Here is a 19961-nt window from a genome sequence, read left to right as displayed (position 1 = left end):
ACTTAAATCCTCAGCTCCAGTCCAAGAATTTTGGATGTGATTTCATTTACTTCATAATGGTATTTAACATCTTTTCAAGAAATAGAAGTCTTTCTCTGGTAAAGAAGTAGGTAGGTGGAGAATAATAACTACTCCTTATTTCAACATCCTCTAAATCTATACTTAAATGTTACATTTTAACAAACTAAGTTCTGTTTATTTTAGGGGCACTCTTGAATCTTATGTGAAGACTGTGAAACAACATGAAGAAAAGGAATTTTGTTCTGTGTATCCAGTGATGTTAGAAATACTACAATCCGGATTGAAAAATTAACTGGTAGCTAATAAATGTTAATGAATAAGTACAACATTTAAATTGCTAAACCACGAATAATGTCAAAAAACCAAATTTTTAAATAAACGAGTTTTGAAATATTTCTTTACCTCAATGTGCCAAGTTATTATTATTATAATGATTTTCAGAATAAATTTCTTAATCATTACTAGCAACTTTAAATATTACAGTATGTAGTTTAACTTTGGTGAAGCTATCTGACAAAATGCAAAAATAATTCGTGTTACACCGGTTCAGAAGACCAAATAGTCTTCTGAATAATGATGCAATTAATGCTGAGCATGAAAATAGAAGTCTTCAAGTCATTAATATAAAGAGGTCAACAGATTCATGTTAGGGATATAAATATCAACAATAAATGAAATCTAAACTTATATTTTAGGAAAATTTCAGAGAAAGGGTTGAGTTACAAAATAATAATAGTAATTTCTGCTTGATTTAGACTATGACAAGGTGAAATTTGAAATGGAAAAAGATTACAGATCATTGTCTTTCACATGTAAACTGCAGATTCACATTCACAAATATTATTGGAGTAAAACAATACCTAAATGTTTATTTAGCTTATGGCATCACATACAAAATTAGAAAAAGAAATTAAGTTACAACATAAGAATTAACTCCAGATCTTACCGCTTCTCCTTCTGAAAATCTGATGTAAGTGGTCACGTGATGAGTAATCTGGTTTTCTACCTCACAGTCACATGCTTGTGGTCCACTTTCCCCATTAACTGCATTGACCATGGCCATTCTACACTCTATTGAAGGTTAACCAGATGTTATGAGGAAGTTCAAATCCTGCAGGATGTTGATCATTGAAAAAAGGTTGCAATGTCACAGGAGTCCCTATCCATCCACTCAAAGTGCAATGCAATTAGTTCATTACTAAAAACACGTATAACCACAGTGATTAGTTTTAATACGTAAATATTTCTATAATATTTATATAATCTTAAAACAACTCATAAAATCATCAGTCACTTCCCCACGCATCAACCTAGACAAGAAGAAGCCCATAGGATTCCCATACTTTATGTCAAAGGCATCTCCGAACATCTTTCAAAAATTATGAAGAAATACAATTTTGCCACTACTTACAAACCCATCAACCAGATCTATAACTTGTTACCTTCTCCTAAGGACAAACTCTCACCTCTGATGTTACCTGGCGTTTACGAGATCCCATGCTCCTGCAAATTGTCTTACTTTGGACAGACAGGTAGATCTGTTCAGAAACGCATCTCGGAACATCAAGACCACATTTTTTTCAAACCGCAGAAATCTGGTCTCTCTCAACACAGAGTTGAAAACCCAAACCATAGGATCCATTGTGAAAAGTCGAAACTTTTACATAGATCTTTATTTAAACATGAACGTCTATATAAAGAAAGTGCTGAAGCCCTACTACACAGATCAGATTTAAACCACAACGATGTTCTTACTATGGGAAATTGTCATACAAAATTGTATCAAATAGTCTCTTTATATATGTTTTTTTTTTTTTTTTTTCAGTTATATTTTAATTTACTTTTATAACACATTACTGCACGCATATTGAGATTTCATTGTAATCATGCACCCTAACTGTATGTTATTCCTAGTATTGAATTACTGACTGATGTCCCAAGATACTTGGAATGAAATATTTACGTATTAAAACTAATCACTGTGGTTATACATGTGTTTTTTAGTGATGAATTCACCACAGTTTTCATTATATAAAAATTAATTCATTGTAGTTACCAGAAATAAGTTTTCTGAAATATTAAACTGGCAGATATGTTGTTTTTAATCAAGTGAATCTGGTATCTGTATCATAGTGAATAGGAATGGATAAAATAATAAGAGTTTAATAAAATAATGTATCCTACAATATTTTATTAAACTCTTATGGTAAATTCCTATTTCTCCTTATATGGGGTGGTTCTATGTGACTTAAAACTGGGAGCCAAAATAGAGGTGTCGTTCTAATAGTAGTACTGCATATAATTCATACATAATACCTAAAGTAGCTACCAAATGACAAAGATACAGCAAGAAGGGGGGGAAAAATGCACAGCTTCACGTGGTGAAGCAGTCTGCAAAGACAGAAAATATTAACTACTCTTCTAGTGGGGTTCAACTCTGATGAAAACAAATGATATTTTATCATAACATAAGCAAACAAAAGTTTCCATATGAAGTATCTTCATGGTACTACTCAAATTATATGTGTATTCCAAACACAAAAGGTTGTAAAACTATCTTACACTGCATATGGACTACGGATAAGATATTCTGTAAATTCTGCTATAAAAAGCAAACATGAAACTGTTTCTTTCTTTCAAACCATTTGAGATCTCCAATAAGCATAACACTCATGTCAGTGGCATGGCTTGGAGGTCATGAGTAGCTGTGCATTCATATGTTACAAGTGATATTTCGCACTGTTTTTTGCTATCAGTTTGGTTTAACATGTTATGTAAACATTTGTGATATTTGACAGTAAATTGTATCTGAGAGATACCACGACCTCCGATATCAATATAATATAGTTTAGTTGTTGTTTTTTTTATTCTTTGTTCAATAATTTTTAGATTGTAAAATAAAAAATAAACCATCATGTATTACTGAAATAGAGAGCCAAAGGCTTATTTAACATACATGTCCTCTAGGAGATGTGCTTTACATTATGGAAAATACTAAGGAAAGTGATCTGGAGCTTACTCCACCTTTACTACGAGTTGCCCATAAGGTTGCTTATGCTTGCATCTGCCAAAACTTTAATTTCTATATATTCGGCAAGGAAATAATGTTGGGTTCAATATTTATCATATGTGTCCTCTAGGAGATGTGCTTTACATTATGGAAAATACTAAGGAAAGTGATCTGGAGCTTACTCCACCTTTACTATGAGTTGCCCATAAGGTTGCTTATGCTTGCATCCGCCGAAACTTTTATAGTTTCTATATATTCGGCACGAAACTCTTGAAGTTTCTATATTCGGCTATGAAATAATGTTCGATTCAATATCCACTTAATTTGTACCATCATGTATTATATTACATTTGCAGTGTTTTTTCTTTGTTTTATTGCTTGTTTGCCGAGGTCTGGAGAGTCATTTTGCTTGTTATCGTAAAATTTATGCCGATAAGAAAAAAACTAAAACTGTTCAAATGACTCTTGATAAAAAATTGCAGTAAATAATGTAGGTACAAGTATTATTTATTAAACATATACTTTGCATTCATTGTTATCTTTCCTAAAAGAGTATCATATAAAATGAATTATTAATACAGTAATCGATCATGGACGAATTGTAATTTTTACCATTGGTTATTAGATTTGATTGTGATTTTGATATATGCGGCAACATCGAGGGATACCTGTATTCTTTTAAATGATCTATGACACCAGAAGATAAAAATCTAGGCCTCTAATGTTGTTCTAGTCCTGGTCTAGTGTTTCTTTACTTCAGCCCTGTGTTTGTTCCTGTCAACAGATGAAACAGAAGAGAACAATTTTGTTTCAAGCAGAAAGTTGTGTTTTTCTTCTAAACTGAATTTTTTATGGTGGTGTGTATACACTGAAGACAAGAAGATAATTGTGTTCAAACAGAAGAAAAGGAACTGACTTCATTAGTAATGAAAGGATTATTTAAAGAACTGCAAAGCCAATAATTTCTTATATCTTATATGTAGCAAGAAAAGAAAAACATTGACTTTGGGAACAAAATTCAACATTATTAAGAATTTTGAAGGCAGAATGAAAATTTGTGAGCTAGGAAAGAAGTTCGATCTACACGAATCCACAGTAAGAACAATCATAAAAGAAAGGTTTACAGATTTTGGAGGACATAGATTCTAACAAGGAACAAATTGTAGCCATAAGGCAAGGAATAAAAAAATCATTAGCTTGCTATTAAAAAAATTTTGCATGACAAGAAAAAGACATTATGATGTCAGACGAATCTATTAGATTTTATGAAACCATCGACATCGAAATAACTTTCTTTTTTTTTATGTACGAAAAACTACAATTATGATTATATTTCTTAAAAAATATAGGTGTTTTTGTAAACCTTTGGTCCCAATTAACTAAAATTTTGTATGTTTGTATATATAAATTACATGCAAATTTATACCCCAAGTTATGCGAATTCGACTTAAAGCGCTTTTTGTTGGTCCCACCTACCGCGTAACTTCAGGGCATGACTGTACTAAAATTGTAAGAAAAGGGAATGCAAATATGAGAGGAGATTGGCCAATCGGGCTAAAGGAAATCCAGGGATATTCTATTGTTTCATGAAGAATAACACTAGTGAAAGTTAATGATATCAAAGTCACTACTGAAAAGGATGTAGTGATTTTTTAAGAAGCATTCTATCAGTGTGTTTCATAGAGGTGAGATAGTGATACTAAGGCCCAGAAGGGAAGCAAATACCAAAATCATAATTTTGAATTGAATGCTATATTATTGAACATTTTTAGGAAATGGGCAACGGAGTCAACTGCATCCTTGATTCAGTGCTTAAGGAAAACTTGCAGTAGAAGAATCCTTAATTAGGAAAAAAAACATCAAACTGCAGCATAAGAGTTGTAATGAGACAGCTTTTCAATTATTGATCAATATGCAGTTATGTGTCTCCACAGTACTGATTAAAAATATCTGGACACTTCATAATAGTGCATGTGGCTATATACAGTCTTTTGTGAAGACAGAGAAAGCAAAAGGGGAGGGGGTGCTATTGATGATGGCAGAGGAGTTATGTCCATCTAGGGTAGAGATGCAGGGTGACAATGGTTTTGAAGCAATGTGGTGTAAAGTGGAAACAGACAGGATGAAATGTTTAGTAGGGATGCTACTATGATGTGATAATGTGGAAGATAGTGAGAAGGAAATAGTTAGGCAAACTGATCTGGCTAATAAGAAACGGATGATTTCAGTTATGGTAATATAGACCAGTGAGAGCACAGTCTCCTTTTCATTCTTTTTCCTGTATTCTTTACTCTACTTCACCCGAGTCTTTTACTATCCTTTCTTCCAGACCACTGGAATCCAACACCCTGCTGCCATGTGGTGTGACTCCATGGACATCCAGTGGTAGTCTTGTACTACTATGGCTTTGCTTTGGCAGGATGTTCTTCCCTGATGTGGGCTAATGGGCTTGCCTGCAAAGGTCAGTGGTGTTGCAGTAAGTCTCTCATCCCAGAGTCAGGATGCGAGGCTTGCTGTGGTGCTGGTATGTGTCTGAGAAGCCCTGGCATTACGCTCCCAAGTGCAGTCATTACTTGCCGGTCAGTGGGCATGTGTGTGGCTTCCTCATGGGTGGAGAGCTTTAGCACCATGAATTCTTCATCCTCAGGGGTCCCTAACAAAGTCCCAACCAAGTAATGATACTGCAGATATTTGGTAATGGAAGTAAGAAATAAAATATATGATACCAGTATAAATGTACCAATGTTTTTGATCATCCGCACAACAGGTAAAAAGCAAATAGGGAAAATGTCGCCCTTCTTTATTCAAAAGATTTAGAAGGACTGACAGGATCTCCCAAAACTGTTTAAAAATTTACATTCTGGTGATATCTTTGTGGAAACGTGTCGGCAACATTCTAAGAAATTGAGAGCACATCAATGGATGGAATAATACTAATCATAGTAACACCTCATAAAACACTTAATTCTTGTAGAGGAGTGATATCAGAATGGGATCTCCTTGATGTTCCTGATGAGATATGTTCAGAGCTTAAAGTTCAGGGACTGTCAGGTGTGAAGTGCAACCTAGCATGTAGGGATGGTAACTTGGTTCCAACCAGGAACATCATCCATACTTTTGATACAACTAAGCCTCCAACATCTGTTAAAGCAGAGTACTGCAATTGTCCTGTTGGACTGTACATCCTTATCCACTAAGATGCTTTAAATGTTAGAAATACGGGCATGCTGCCTGACATCGTAGCTCATCCACCTGTGCCCAATGTGGTAGTAAAGAGCATGATAACAAATTTTGCTTTGCAAATAAAAGTTAAATGTGTCAACTGTCTGGGAGATCATCCAGCTTACTCTCTTGCATATCAGAAGTGGTAAGATGAAAAATAAATACAAAACATTAAAACAGAACAAAATATATCATATCAGCATGCAAAAAGGAAGTTATCCACCACTATACCCGTTCTGAGATTCTCTTATGCTGAGAAAGTGATGTTAAGAAAAGGTCAACAGCATCTCAAGCACATGTCTATTCCACCATAGCTGAACTTTATGATCACATCGATCACATGACCTACAGTCTTACGCCAGAGAAAACTACAAAAATTATTCCCTTCAATCAGAATACATTTGACAAAAAAAATTATGGCAAAGATAACACTTAAAGATATCTTACCAGACACCTCCACAGAAAAGATGGATACTTTGGTAACTATTGAAAGTAAATTAAACTCACCAACTGACACATTAGATGTATTGAATATTTTACCAGAAGAGATGGACACTGGCCATCCATACTTCCCAAAAACAACTGATAAATATATGATAAATCAACCTCCTGAAAACCAGACAAATCTATAAAGCCAAAACAATAGAGCATTTCTTGTTGTGGATTTTGCCAGAATATTGATGATATGAAGATTTTGCTGCAGAAACAAACCTTTCTGTTTCTACAGGAAACATACTTAAGACCCATTGAGGATTGTACCTTAAGGAAATTTCACTATTGTATGCAAGGACAGAATTGGAGGTGGTTCTGATAATGGAGAAGCAGTATCCTGATGGGCAGTTATACCTCTTTCCATCATATCCAGCTTAATACTGCTCTGGAAGCAGGAGCAATTTGCCTATCACTGGGATTTCTTATTCCAGTATGTTGTTTACCACCAAGTGCTAAGTGAAATTAAATCGATCTTGATAATCCTTATCTTGCAACTGCCGGAACCCATACTTCTTAGGGGTGACTTTAATAGTCACAATACTTTGTAGGGTATTGTGACCAACACAAATAGACAAGATTATATCAATGAATGAATCCTTGAATAATGACCTCTCCCTCTGGAATAATAGACTCAATACTTTCTTCCATATGCCCACCTGCTCATATTCTGCAACTAATCTTACAATTTGCTCCCCTTACATGTGGGATGTTGAAGAGACCATACATTATTATTATTATTACTTGACATCTCCAGGGAGTCCAAAGACTCATCGTGGGAGGGCATCTACTCTACAACTCTATTTCTGCCACCCACAATCCACCAAACAATGAACCACAACTACACCAACGCCATCTACCGCCTACCACTGCTATTTTCACAGACAATCACAAACATCCAAGCCCATGGCGGGATTCTAACCTGCAGCCTTTTGGCTGGAGAGCGGATACGCTAACCACTCAGCCAACCATGCCGGTATATGGAAGCGATTACTTTCCTGTTCTTTGTACATTCACAGGAACCATGTTCTCCTACATGGATGCCCATATAGAAAATGATCCAGGCTGACTGGATCACTTTCTCCCCTCTGGCAAAATTTAATACTGATAGTCAGTCAAACACCTATCAACGAAGCAGTAAAGTACGTTATAGACTGCACTGACCAGACAGCAACAGCTTCCTTTCCAAAAACTTCATCTCGATTTCCACTCTATCCAAAGTTTTGGTGGAACCCAGAATGCAGGCAGCCAAAAAAAAAAGATCAACAAAGAGCATAGGGTATATTTTGTAGATACCCCACCACATCAAACTTAATGGCTTTTAAGTGTGCTTGGGCCATAGCACATTATGTTAGACGTCACAGTCAAAAACAATATTGGAGATCCACTTTACCTCATCAACTAATCAAATGACCAATGCAAAAAATTTATGGATAAAATCCAGAAATGAAAGACAGATATAGAACCCACAATTTTTCTACCTATATGACCACAATGGATGTATTATTGCTGAACCCAAAGCTACTTACCTACCTACCATCTGGTGTTACAGCCCGTTGTGAGCCTTAGCCTCCTGCACAACTTGCCTCCACAATCTATCCTTGACTAATCTTTTCCAGCCTTTCACTTTCATAGTAGTCATGTCTTGGATTACGTTATCAATCCATCTTAATCTTCCTTTTTTCCTTGTTGCATATATCTTCTCTCAATATTCTTCTTGGCATACAGAAGTCTTCCATTCTCTCTACATGACCTAACCATTGCAATCTCTGCGCTTTTATGAACCTAACAATATCTTCTTCTTTTTAGTATTCGACTAACTTCTCTGTTGTACCGTATTCTCCATACACTATTTTCTTCAACAGGTTCATAAATTCTAATTATAATTTTCTTTTCAAATTTCCTCAAATTGTCTTGGTCTTTTTCACTAAGAGTCCACACTTCACTTCCATATGTAACCATGGGTCTAATGAATGTTTTATGTATAAGTATTTTAGTACTTCTGCTTATTAACTTGCTTTTAATCATGTTCATATTTGCATAATATGCTTTATTACCAGTTTGAATATGTTCTTTAATTGCTATAGCTGATCGGGCCTCATTCTCTACAATATCTCCTAGATACTTAAATCTGACCACTCCTTCAAACATTTTCTGTCCAACTTGTAGATTCTGTGGTTTTCTTCTTATTTCTAAAGTTGACATCACCATATATTTTATTTTATTTACATTGATCTCTAATCCCATATCATTAGTTTTTCTTTCCAGTTCATTATACACTTCAATTAACCATTTTTTAGTCCTTGACATGATGACTATATCATCAGCATAAGCACATAATTGACTTCATTTATTAAAAATTGTTCCTCTTTGATCTACACCTTTAATTGGATAATGTAAAGCTATAATAAATAATGTTGTTGATAGTGCATCTCCTTGTTTTACATCTTTATTAAATTCAAAGAGGGCACTAAATTTATCTATTTTAACTTTTGCTTTTGTTTTTTTTCATGGTCATCATTACTAATCTAATTAATTTTGGTGGTATCTCTAATTCTTTCATAGCCTTTTGTAGACTATCCCTGTTTAGACTGTCAAATGCTGGCTTAAAGTCTATAAATAACAGGTCTATTGCATGCTCCAAACATTTTATAATCATCTGTCTAAGAATGAAACGTTGATCGATGGTACTTCTGTTTGATCTAAATCCACGCTGATATTCTCCTATTTTCTTTTCGGTAATTTCTTTAAGCCTGTCATTTATTATGGATGTAAGAATTTTACAAACTATATTAAGTAACGTAATACCTCTATAATTACTACAATAGAATTTATCTCCTTTTTATAAATAGGACAGATTATGCCAAAATTCCAGCTGTCTGGCATTTCTTCCTTGGACCATATTGTTGAAAATATATCCTGTAGTACAAAACATATTGAATCCCCTCCATGTTTCAGTAATTCTGCAACTATTTAAAATATTCTGCCGATCTCTCTACTATTTTATTTTCCTCTCCTAATCAATTTCCTTTCTTATCTTTACATCCATTAATTCTTGGTTGAAATCCTTTTTTCATTTTTTGGATGGCAGCAAAAAATTTTCTACTTTCATTTTGAGTATTAAGTTGTTCTATTTCTTTTGTTTCATAATCTTTTATTTTTATTTTTTAGTATATTTGCTTTTCTTCTACGTCCATTGTATTTCCTGTGATTACTTCTAGTGTTTAGGTGCATCATTTGTGATCTGGCTCTGTTCTTCTCTTTTACAGCTGCATCACATTCTTCATTATGAGTTCTTTTCACCTATTGTTTCAGCAGCTGCCTCTTTTAATCATATTTTCTACTCTTTTCCATTTTCCATCAATACTATTGAATCTATCAGTCATGTTATTTTCAGTTTTATTTAATTTAGATTTCAAGTTATCTTGGTATTTCTTAACTTCCTTTACATCATTACTAAGTTTATCTATGTCCCATAACCCAGCCTTCTTTTTTGTCATCTTTATCACATTTGATAATCTTTCTCTTATAATAATTTTCACTAGATAATGATCGCTGTCACAATTAGGATCTCTACAACTCCTGACATCAGTGACAGGGGAGAAATGACATCTCAAAACTAAAACAAGATCAATCTGGTTTACTTCGTTCGTGCCTGGTATCCTCCAAGTTCCCAGGTGAATTGCTTTATGTGCAAATGATAAATTTAGTTTAATCCTTTATCCCAGTGAGAGCAAACAAAGTTTGCACCTGAAAATATCTTCAGGACTGAATATAGTGTTGTACTATCTTACCTGGGTAAGTAGTACAACACCAGGCAACTCGTAGCAAAGGTGGAGAAAGCTACCAATACTCCGATCCCAGTATCTCCCATAATGCAAAACACATTTCCTTGTGAATATGTATACTGTTATGCATTAAGGGATTGGCCACTACCCAGACTAGTTTCGACCTTTATTGAGGTCTCTTCAGTGGGAGCCAGGCCCAGAGTTGGAGATACCAGGCAGAAGCAGTAGCAAGGTCATCTTTACCTATATGAGTTGCCAAAAGGTTTGCCACCTTTTAAAGATGACCTTGCTTCTGCCTGGTATCTTTTTCTCTCATAATATGAGGGTAAATCAAAGACAATGTGTGTATACTTCTGTCGAAAATGCAATCTTCACCCAGATTCTGAATTAAGAATGGCATCAACTGTTATTCCAGTAACAACAGAAGCCAAGTTCTTTAGACTCATCTTTCACAGAAACTTACATTCCTTGCACACATTTGTCAACTAAGAGAAAAGTGCAAGAGAGCATTGAATCTCCTTCACACTCTATCCTCCACTGAATTGGGTGCAGATCGATTTTCATTGCTTCGTCTTTATTGTGAGCTTATACGTTTAAAGCTGTATTATGGGTCTCAGGTCTATGGTTCTGCAAGGAAGAATAACCTGTGATAGTTGGATCCTATCCATCATCAGGGTATATGGATAGCTACTGGTGCGTTTTGCACATCGCCCACTCAGTCTTTATTATTATTCAGGTCTCCATGGAGTCAAAAGATTCATCGTGGGAGGTCCTTCCTAGGATACACAAAGTCTATCATACCACACCTTAAACTCATTGATCGTTCTTACTCTCACCACTCTATCAGGCAATGCATTCCATGGTTCAAACACCCTCCATGCAAAGAAACCACTCCTCACCCTCTCACTCACAATTTCCTTCCGTAATTTCCAGGGATGGCCCCTTGTCATGACTCCTTCCCGCTGTTCAACCAAGTGAAAGAACTGCCCAGTGTCAACCCTGAACCACCTCTCAACAGTTTAAAAGTCTCAATCATATCACCTCTTCTTCTTCTATCTACCAAACTCTGCAGTCCACATTCCCTCAGCCAATCCTCATAATTAACATTGTACAGTCTTGAAACCATCTTTGTTATCCACCTTTCTACCCTTTCCAAAGTTAATTTATCCCCTTCAAATCCTGGAGACCAAATCTGAGAACAATAGTAAGCATGGTCTGATCAGAGTCTTATACAACGGAATGATAACTATTTTATCTCTGCAGTTAAGGCATCCTTCTCGTTACTGTAGCAATCGTCTGTGCTACCTTCTCCATCCTTGCAATATATCCCCTAAATTTCAGGTTTCTATCAATCATCAACCCCAGATCTCTTATCTTCCCTACTTCCTCCAATAGAGTATGCAGCGTCCCATCAATGTGTCCCAAACCTCAAGACCTTGCATTTTGCTGCATTAAACCGACATCCTCATTCATTTTCCCATCTATCTAGCTTATTCAAATCCTCTTGCATGACTACCACATCTGTACTATTACTAATAACCCATCCCAGCTTCACATCATCCACAAACAACTGAACATCCCCCTGCAATCCACTGACAATGTCATTGATATAAATGTTAAATAATATAGTTCCCCATACTGGTCCCTGTGGGACCCCACTTCTAACCCTCTGCCTCCTTGAAACTTCCCCACCATACACAACTCTCTGATACATATCAGACAGCCAAAGTTAAAGCAATGTTGAAAACATTAATGTTTTCAACATTGCTTATGCCAAACATAACAGCATTCCACCATGGCAGGTTTACACTTCATCCTGCAGTCTCTCACTCTATCAACTACAGAAGTCTTATGCTATAAATTAAAGATGCCACGAAATTATATTCTTGGTTTAATCCTTTATCCAAGTGGAAGCAAACTAAGTTTGCACCTGAAGCATTTTAGGACTAGGCAACTCGTATATAGAAGGTACCGTATTTTTCGATAGATAATGAGCACCCCCAACATTTTCATCACTCCTTTTGATGTATAGATAATGCGCATGCGCCAGCTAGCGGTAGAGTTAGGAAGAACAGACAGAGGACGCAGGAATTCTTTAAAAGCATGTGTGCTGCTAGTAGCAGTGGTCGATTATTCCGTACATCTTTTTTTTAAAATACTTCATAAAATAAATCATTATTTACTTTATGAAATATTAAGCCGGCCTGGTTGGCCGAGTGGTTAGCATATCCGCTTTGCAGCCAAAAGGCTGCAGGTTCCAATCCCGCCGTGGGCATGGTTGATCGTCTGTGAAAGCACTAGTGGTGGTAGTCGGCAGTAGATGGCGTTGGTGTTAGATGATGAAGGTGGTGGAGTAGTGAGACGAAGAGTAGTAGAGTTGATGCCCTCCCTCGATGAGTCTTTGGACTCCCTGGAGGTGTGATATATAATAATAATAATAATAAATTATTTGTTTATATTTTGTTATTAGATCTGAATTACCCATGGAAGACAGAAGTACTTCTCGGAGAAAATCCTACACAGCGCAATTCAAGCTTGAAGTGGTAGAAGTAGCAAAAAAAAAAGTTTGAGTTGTTATTGAAAGAGCTAAAGGTATGAGAATATCTACTGTCCGTGTGTTGCAATAATCGAAGAGAATTGTGCAAAATGATAATATACAGGATTTCAAGGCCTACCCAAGTTGGGTTTTTGGATTTATGAAGAGAAACAATTTAAGCGTGCGCTCCTCGACTAGTGTTGGACAAAATTTGCAGTGCAACTGGGATGTCAAAACTCGTGCAAGTTTTGACATGCCTAGTTCTAGGACTGTGAATCTGAAAAATGGCATTTTTCAAACCAAAATCTTTGTTAGTGTTGGATTCGTGTAGGGCACACACGATAGCAGAAGTTAAAACAATTGTAAGTATTCCAAATTGGCCGTCATTCCAGGTGGTTTAACAAAATAATTCCAACCCCTTGATCTTGCAGTAAATAAACCATTCAAAGACAATTTGCAGACTAAGTGGGAAGACTGGATGATGAATGGCATCCATGAAAATAACAAACAGGGCAGATGAAAAGAACATCATATAAAGATATAGTTACTTGGATTGTGGAAAGTTGGGCTGCTGTAAGTGAAACTGTGTTAGAAATGGTTTCATTAAAGCACAAGGAAATGCAGTGGTGTCCGGTGGCAATGATTATGAAGCTGAAGAAATACCAAACAAAATTTTTAACGCAATTGATTCTTTCAATATTGAGTCTGATGAATTTTTTGGATTTGAATAGTGTAATGTTCAATAAATATTAAGTAATACTTCTACCTTAGTTTTGTTATTACATTTGATTTACCTCTCATACCTTTCAATTATACCTTGCAAGTTCATTTTTAACGAATTTAGACTTTTTTTTTGTATAGATAACGTGCGTGTTATCTATCGAAAAATACGGTAATTACTTCATATCACTTGCATTAGTATCCCATAATGCAAAGCATATATCCTTCCCATAATGCAAAGCATATATTATGCTATGCATTATGGGAAGGGTCACTACCCAGACCAGTTTTAACCTTTGAGGTCTCGTCAGTGGGGGCCAGGCCCAGTGGTCATACCAAAGTTGAAGTAATGCAGAAGTCATATTTCCATATGTGAGTAGCCAAAAGGTGTCACCTTATTATTAAAATACTCTGGATTAGAGATAGTTGTTGGACGTTTATCCAGTTTATAGTATAATCAAGTCATTAGCGTCTATATACGAGTTACCCAGTCTTGAAAATGCTGCAGGTGCAAACTTTGTTTGCTTACACTTGGATAAACGATTAAAACAAATATATAATTTCTTGGCATCTTTAATTTATCTGCCTGCAATTGTATAATGCACACAGAGCAGTCCACTAATTTCTTACCCATCTATACTGATGGTTCAAGAACTGACACCTGTGTGGGCCTGGGCTGTACTGCTGTATTTTTTGACATTACTATCTCCAACCAAATCTCACCTGACTATATAATTATACAGCAGCGATGCATAACATTCAGCTTTTACTTGTGCATATAAAAGAAAACTGCTACCAAACGTGTGTAATTTGTACAGATTCACTGAGCTCTTTACAGGCTGTCTCCTCTCCTATGTATAATCCACATTCAGTGCTGTGCGAGATGTTACACATGCTGTACAAAATGAAAACTCTTAATTTTGATGTTCAGTTGTGCTGGATTCATAGCCACATCTGAATTCAGGGAAATGAGACTGCAAATGTGCTGCTAGATCAGCTCATATTTTTTTGACAGTACCATGTACAGACTACAAACACTTTATAAAATCAGCAGAGCTAATTGCTCAATGGCAGGAAGTATTGCCCAACAAATTACATGACATTAAGCCTGAAAATAAGCATTGGCATTCTAGACAACAAAGAAAAGAGGTTTTTCTTCCTAGGCTCTGCATAGCTCACAGTCATTTTACACATTCTTGTTTACTGAGGGCTGATGGCATACCTGTGTGTGTGAAAAATGCAACACACATCTTACTGTTCATATTCCAGTGGAGTGCCAGTACTTTACATGAGAGAGGAATGAAATTTTCACCTATCTAGCCATATGCTCAGGCAGAGATTATCAAACTCAGACTGCATGATGCTTTTAACCTTTTAGAAAGAATTAATTTGTACAAACACATTTGACTATAATTTTATTTATTTGTTGATAATGCATTGCTTAATTTTTGTACATACACATTGTTTACTAATTTAGCTTTGACTATTTATGTATTGCTGTAACCTACTGTTCTTGCACCAATAAACCATAAACCAACCAGCTAACCTGGAATGAAGGGACAGCATCTAGAACCAAATAGATAGAATGAATTTCTTGAGTTTTTGAGGGACAACCATTTTAAGCAGTTCTCACAGAGGCTACATATGGATCGAGGATCGTGGATTTGATTATCTCATTAGAAGACATAAATGAAGTGCCACATCTTCCAACAGTTGGTGAAAGTCAATATGAAGTGATCACTTTGGCGGGGGCCAGCAATATCAGGACTTTGTGAGAAAGGGTTATATGTGAAATTATAAAGCAGGTGATTATGACAAACCCAGCGGTTTCATAGAATGAGGAATTGCATGGGAAGGAAATCAGTGTTGCTTGGTCTCTATTCAAGAAGTATCTGGCAGAGGCAATAATACTTCTTGAATTCCAAAAGTTTAGGAGATTAAATAAGGTAGGTGTAAAATGGATGACTGAAGGGGTGAAGCATGCAATCTCGAAGAAAAAGGCATTGTGGAGGCAGCATAAGATGAGTGGCAAGCAAGGAAGGTGACTCACTTGGTAAGTGTAGTGAATGTGCAGTGGCAGCAGTTAGCAAATCAAGCTAAAAGAAATCCTAAGGAGTTTTTTCAATATGTGGCCAGTAGAAGGAAGAGTGATTATGGGAGGATGATGTTCATGTGTTAAAGGCTTAAGTGTTTGGATTACATCGTGTTGGAAGTTTAGTGGAGTATTGAAAAGGATTTTTCAATACTTCACTAAATTACTAAATTTCTCCATACTAAATACTCCACTAAATTTAGTGGAATATTCACCAGAAAAGGATTAAAAACTAATTTTAATATTCACAATACTTCATCTCAGTCACTGAGACATCTTCAGGGGAACAAATAATACTTGTAACACACATACCAAAACAACAGAATACTAAATGAAACATCTACAATCACACAACTCAGATCTTCTGGAAAAAAACCACCATAGCAAATTTAAAAAAGCAAATTTATTATTTGTATTCCCTAAAGATGTCTCAGTGACTGAGACATCTTCAGGGGGTACAAATAATACTTGTAACTCACACACACCAAAACAACACAATAATAAATGAAACACCTGGGTGACTATAAAGTCCCATCTAGGTGGTGCACTCTAGGTTGTAAACTGGGATCTCTTATGATTGTTTCCTAAATTTTGGAAAGTTTTATGCATCTGTATTTGTTAAGTTTAGATTGCTGCAGATTCCAAAAATAGTCCTTTTTTAAATTTGCTTTGGTGGTTTTCTTCCAGAAGATCCTGTGAGTTGTGTGATTGTAGATGTAAGATTGTGTTTACATATTGTTCAATACCCCAGACACTGAGGGAGGAGAGAGCTGATCTTTGGTAGAGCAGAAAAGGGTAGCAAGTTTCCGGTAGGGCTTAAAAGCTATGTAGAGGTTGTACTTTTTTTTTTTTTTTAATGACCTGGCTATTTTCTTCGATGTGCCATAGATGTATGGGATGGTGATAGTATTTCCGAAATCCTTCTGAAGAAATAGCCAAGGAATTGATTATTTTTGTAAATTCTGTAATCACAGTAACCATTGGATAGGAAGGTGTTCTGTATATGGCTGATTTCAGTTGAAGAGAGGTTCCACTGGAACAAAGATTATAGGCTCTGTTGGTTAGAGTTTCAATGATGACATATTGTGTACAGTGAAGGAAAGGTTACCATTTGGAAGGCGAGTTACTAAGGTGTCTAGGAAGAGTAAACTATTGTTATTTTCCTTTTCCATTGTAAACTGGATTCTGGGATGTAGGCTATTAAGGTGATTGAGAAAGGATTCTAATGTGTCTCTGCCATGAGGCCAAATGAAGAACACATCATTTATGTATCTTAGTCAGATAGAACGTCTAAGAGGGGCTGAGTCTATGGCTCGTTTTTCAAAATTTTCCATGTAAAAATTGGTGACAGTGGGAAACCCATAGTAGTTCCCTTTATCTGTTTGTAAGTTTTGTTCATCCAAGAAAAATAAACAGAATTGATGTTGTTGACAAAGAAAGAGATCTAAGATATCCGAAGGAGAAACCTTTTTAAGGAGTGTGTCACTTTGGTGAAGAGTAATGTGATGTCAAAGCTTACCAATATATCTGTGTTATTTAAAGTTAGATTCTCAATCAAGGTTTTTAAATGGGAAATGTAGTGAGGGAGGGGTAAGAGGGGTTTGCTAGCTTTTGGCAGTTTGTAGCATTGAGCATCAGTGGCATTAGTATAGGTCTTGGGGGGGGGGGGTATGTTTCTGGATTTTTAGTAAACCATATATCCAAGGGAACGAGAACCAAAGGATTTGAGTATTTTTGTAATGCTGGCAGCCAGGAAGATACTTTTTTAAGTGAGTTTTTGAATCTTTTTTAACTTGCATTTTTGTGGGATAGAGACAGCACAATCTCGGAGAATAATATCCATTTTCAGATTATATTCTGTGGCATTAATCTTATCCGATCTGGTGATGACAGTACTTTTATCTTTCTGTAGCTTTCTGAGAGTAGTGATGGCCTAGATGTATATAGAAAACCTACTCACACAGGCAGATACATCCAAAACTTTCCCACTACCACCCCTTTTAACAATATGGCATCATTAAAACTCTAACCAACAGAGCCTATAATCTTTGTTCCAACAGAATCTCTTTCAACTAAACTCAACCATATACAGAACACCTGCCTATCCAATGGCTACAGTAATTACAGAATTAAAATAAATAATCAGTTCCTTCCCCATTCCAGCCATTTCTTCAGAAGGATTTTGGAAATGCTATCACTATCCCATACATCTGTGGCACATCGGGAAAAAATAGCCAGGTCAATAAAAAAGTACAGCTTTTAAGCCACACCAGAAACTAGCTACCCTTATCCATTCTATCAAAGATCAGCTCCTTCCTCTCTCTCAGTGCCTAGAGTATATAAAGTACCCTGTTCCTGCAAGTTGACTTATTTTGGACATACAGGCAGATCAACCATTGTCCGTTAGATAAAAACAAATCTTACATCTGCAATCACGACTATGGACAATCTGGCCTAGAAGACTATGTATTGGACACAACTCACAGGATCTTTTGGAAAGAAACCATGCTCCACCATAGTAAATTTAAAAAAGAAAGACCATTTTTGGAATCTGCAGCAGCACTCAGAAATCAACCTAATCTTCACAACTATAGATGCATAAAACTTCCAAAAATTTGGGAAACAAAAATCATATGAAGTCCCAGTTTACATCCAAGGGCACACCACCTAGATAAGACATTAGAGTCACTCGTGTATTCATTTAATATTGTGTTGTTTGTGTGTGTGTGTGTGTGTGTGTGTGTGTGTGTGTGTGTGTGTGTGTGTGTTACAAGTGTGATTTGTATTCCCTGAAGATGTCTCACTAACAGACAAAATATCGTAAGAATTAAAATTAGTTTTTAATGATTTCCTACTGCTGTCAATACTCCATTAAACCTCCAACATGAGGATATAGTGGAGGTATTAAATGAGAAGTTCATTAAAGTACAATAGTCCCCCTGTTATCTGTGGGGCATACGTTCCAAGACAGTGGATACCTGAAACGCAGATAGTACCAAACCATATATATACCATTTTATCCTGTACATACACACCTCTGATAGTTTAATTTATAAATTAGACACAGTAGGAGATTAAAAATAACTAATACTAAAAGAAAACAATTATTCTAACAATATACTATAATAATAATATAAATGTAATCTTAGCAACCTCAGAATACAAATTTTTTTCTTTCCTTATGAAGTCAAGAAAACATTCATCTTTTCAGCTTCTTTTGGCATATCCAAATTTCTACTATTACTACTCTTGTGCTTTGGGGCCATTATTAATAAAATAAGGTTTTTTCAACACAAGCACTGTGATACCATGACAGTCACTCTGATAACCAAGACAGCTACTAAGTGACTAATGGGCAGGTAGCAAATCCAGTACAGCGTGGATATGCTGGACAAAGGGATGATTCACATTCTGGGTGGAATGGTACAAGATTTCATCACACCACTCAGAATGACACATAATTTAAAACTCATGAATTGTTTTATTTCGGGAATTTTCCATTTAATATTTTCGGACTGGGGTTGACCGTGGGTAACTGAAACCACAGAAAGTAAATCCAGAGATAAGCAGGGGATTACTGTATTCCATCCTTGTGACTGTAACATAATGCAGAACTAGAAAGCAATGGGAATTGGGGGAGGAACCACTGACGGTGAGTAAGTAGGAGATAATCGAGTAAACTTGATGTCAATAAGGCCATGGGACTTTATGGTATATGACTGTCTTGAGGGGGATGTTCCAGGGAGTTTACAACAGCTTTAAATTTCCTTTTTAACAAGCATCTTAGATTGGTCCAGTTCCAAAGCAGTAGAAAGAGGGCAAAATTATTCTTCATAAAGTGAATAATAAGACTAAGGCTTAGAACTATAGACCAATCTGCTTGTCTGGAGTTGTGGTCAAGGTGTTGGAAGACAAGGATTCAGAACTGGGTTGTCAGCAGTAGAATTCTCTTTAATGGAAGATTGTGTTTTAGCAATATGCTTACTTATTATAACAAGGTGGTGTAAACATGGACAAGAGTGGATGCATAGACAGTAGCATATTTAGATTTTGCGAAGGCGTTCGATATATTGCCAGGTATGC

The 19961-nt window shown here is 36.0% G+C and overlaps 2 protein-coding genes across 2 annotated transcripts in view; one reads left to right on the top strand and one right to left on the bottom strand.

The window, feature by feature from the left end:
- Window positions 1-414, top strand: part of fws (Conserved oligomeric Golgi complex subunit 5 four way stop) — a 574187-nt gene extending 573773 nt beyond the window's left edge. Inside the window, exon 19 of the mRNA XM_090393051.1 lies at window positions 205-414. Coding sequence (XP_090249177.1) covers window positions 205-313 — 109 coding nt within the window. The 3' untranslated portion in view covers window positions 314-414. The remainder of the gene's footprint in view (window positions 1-204) is intronic.
- An 8113-nt stretch (window positions 415-8527) lies between these two features.
- LOC150106229 (uncharacterized) lies at window positions 8528-9052 on the bottom strand. The gene has a single exon (XM_090392961.1). It carries the CDS (start codon window positions 9050-9052, stop codon window positions 8528-8530), a length of 525 nt encoding a protein of 174 aa, XP_090249087.1.
- Window positions 9053-19961: the final 10909 nt, after the last annotated feature.

Source organism: Typopeltis vanoorti, chromosome 5, assembly GCF_054136105.1.
Source record: "Typopeltis vanoorti isolate ZY-2024b chromosome 5, IOZ_Tvanoo_1.0, whole genome shotgun sequence".
In the NCBI taxonomy this organism is placed as follows: Eukaryota; Metazoa; Arthropoda; class Arachnida; order Uropygi; family Thelyphonidae; genus Typopeltis; species Typopeltis vanoorti.
This window is presented reverse-complemented; position numbering and strand designations above follow the sequence as displayed.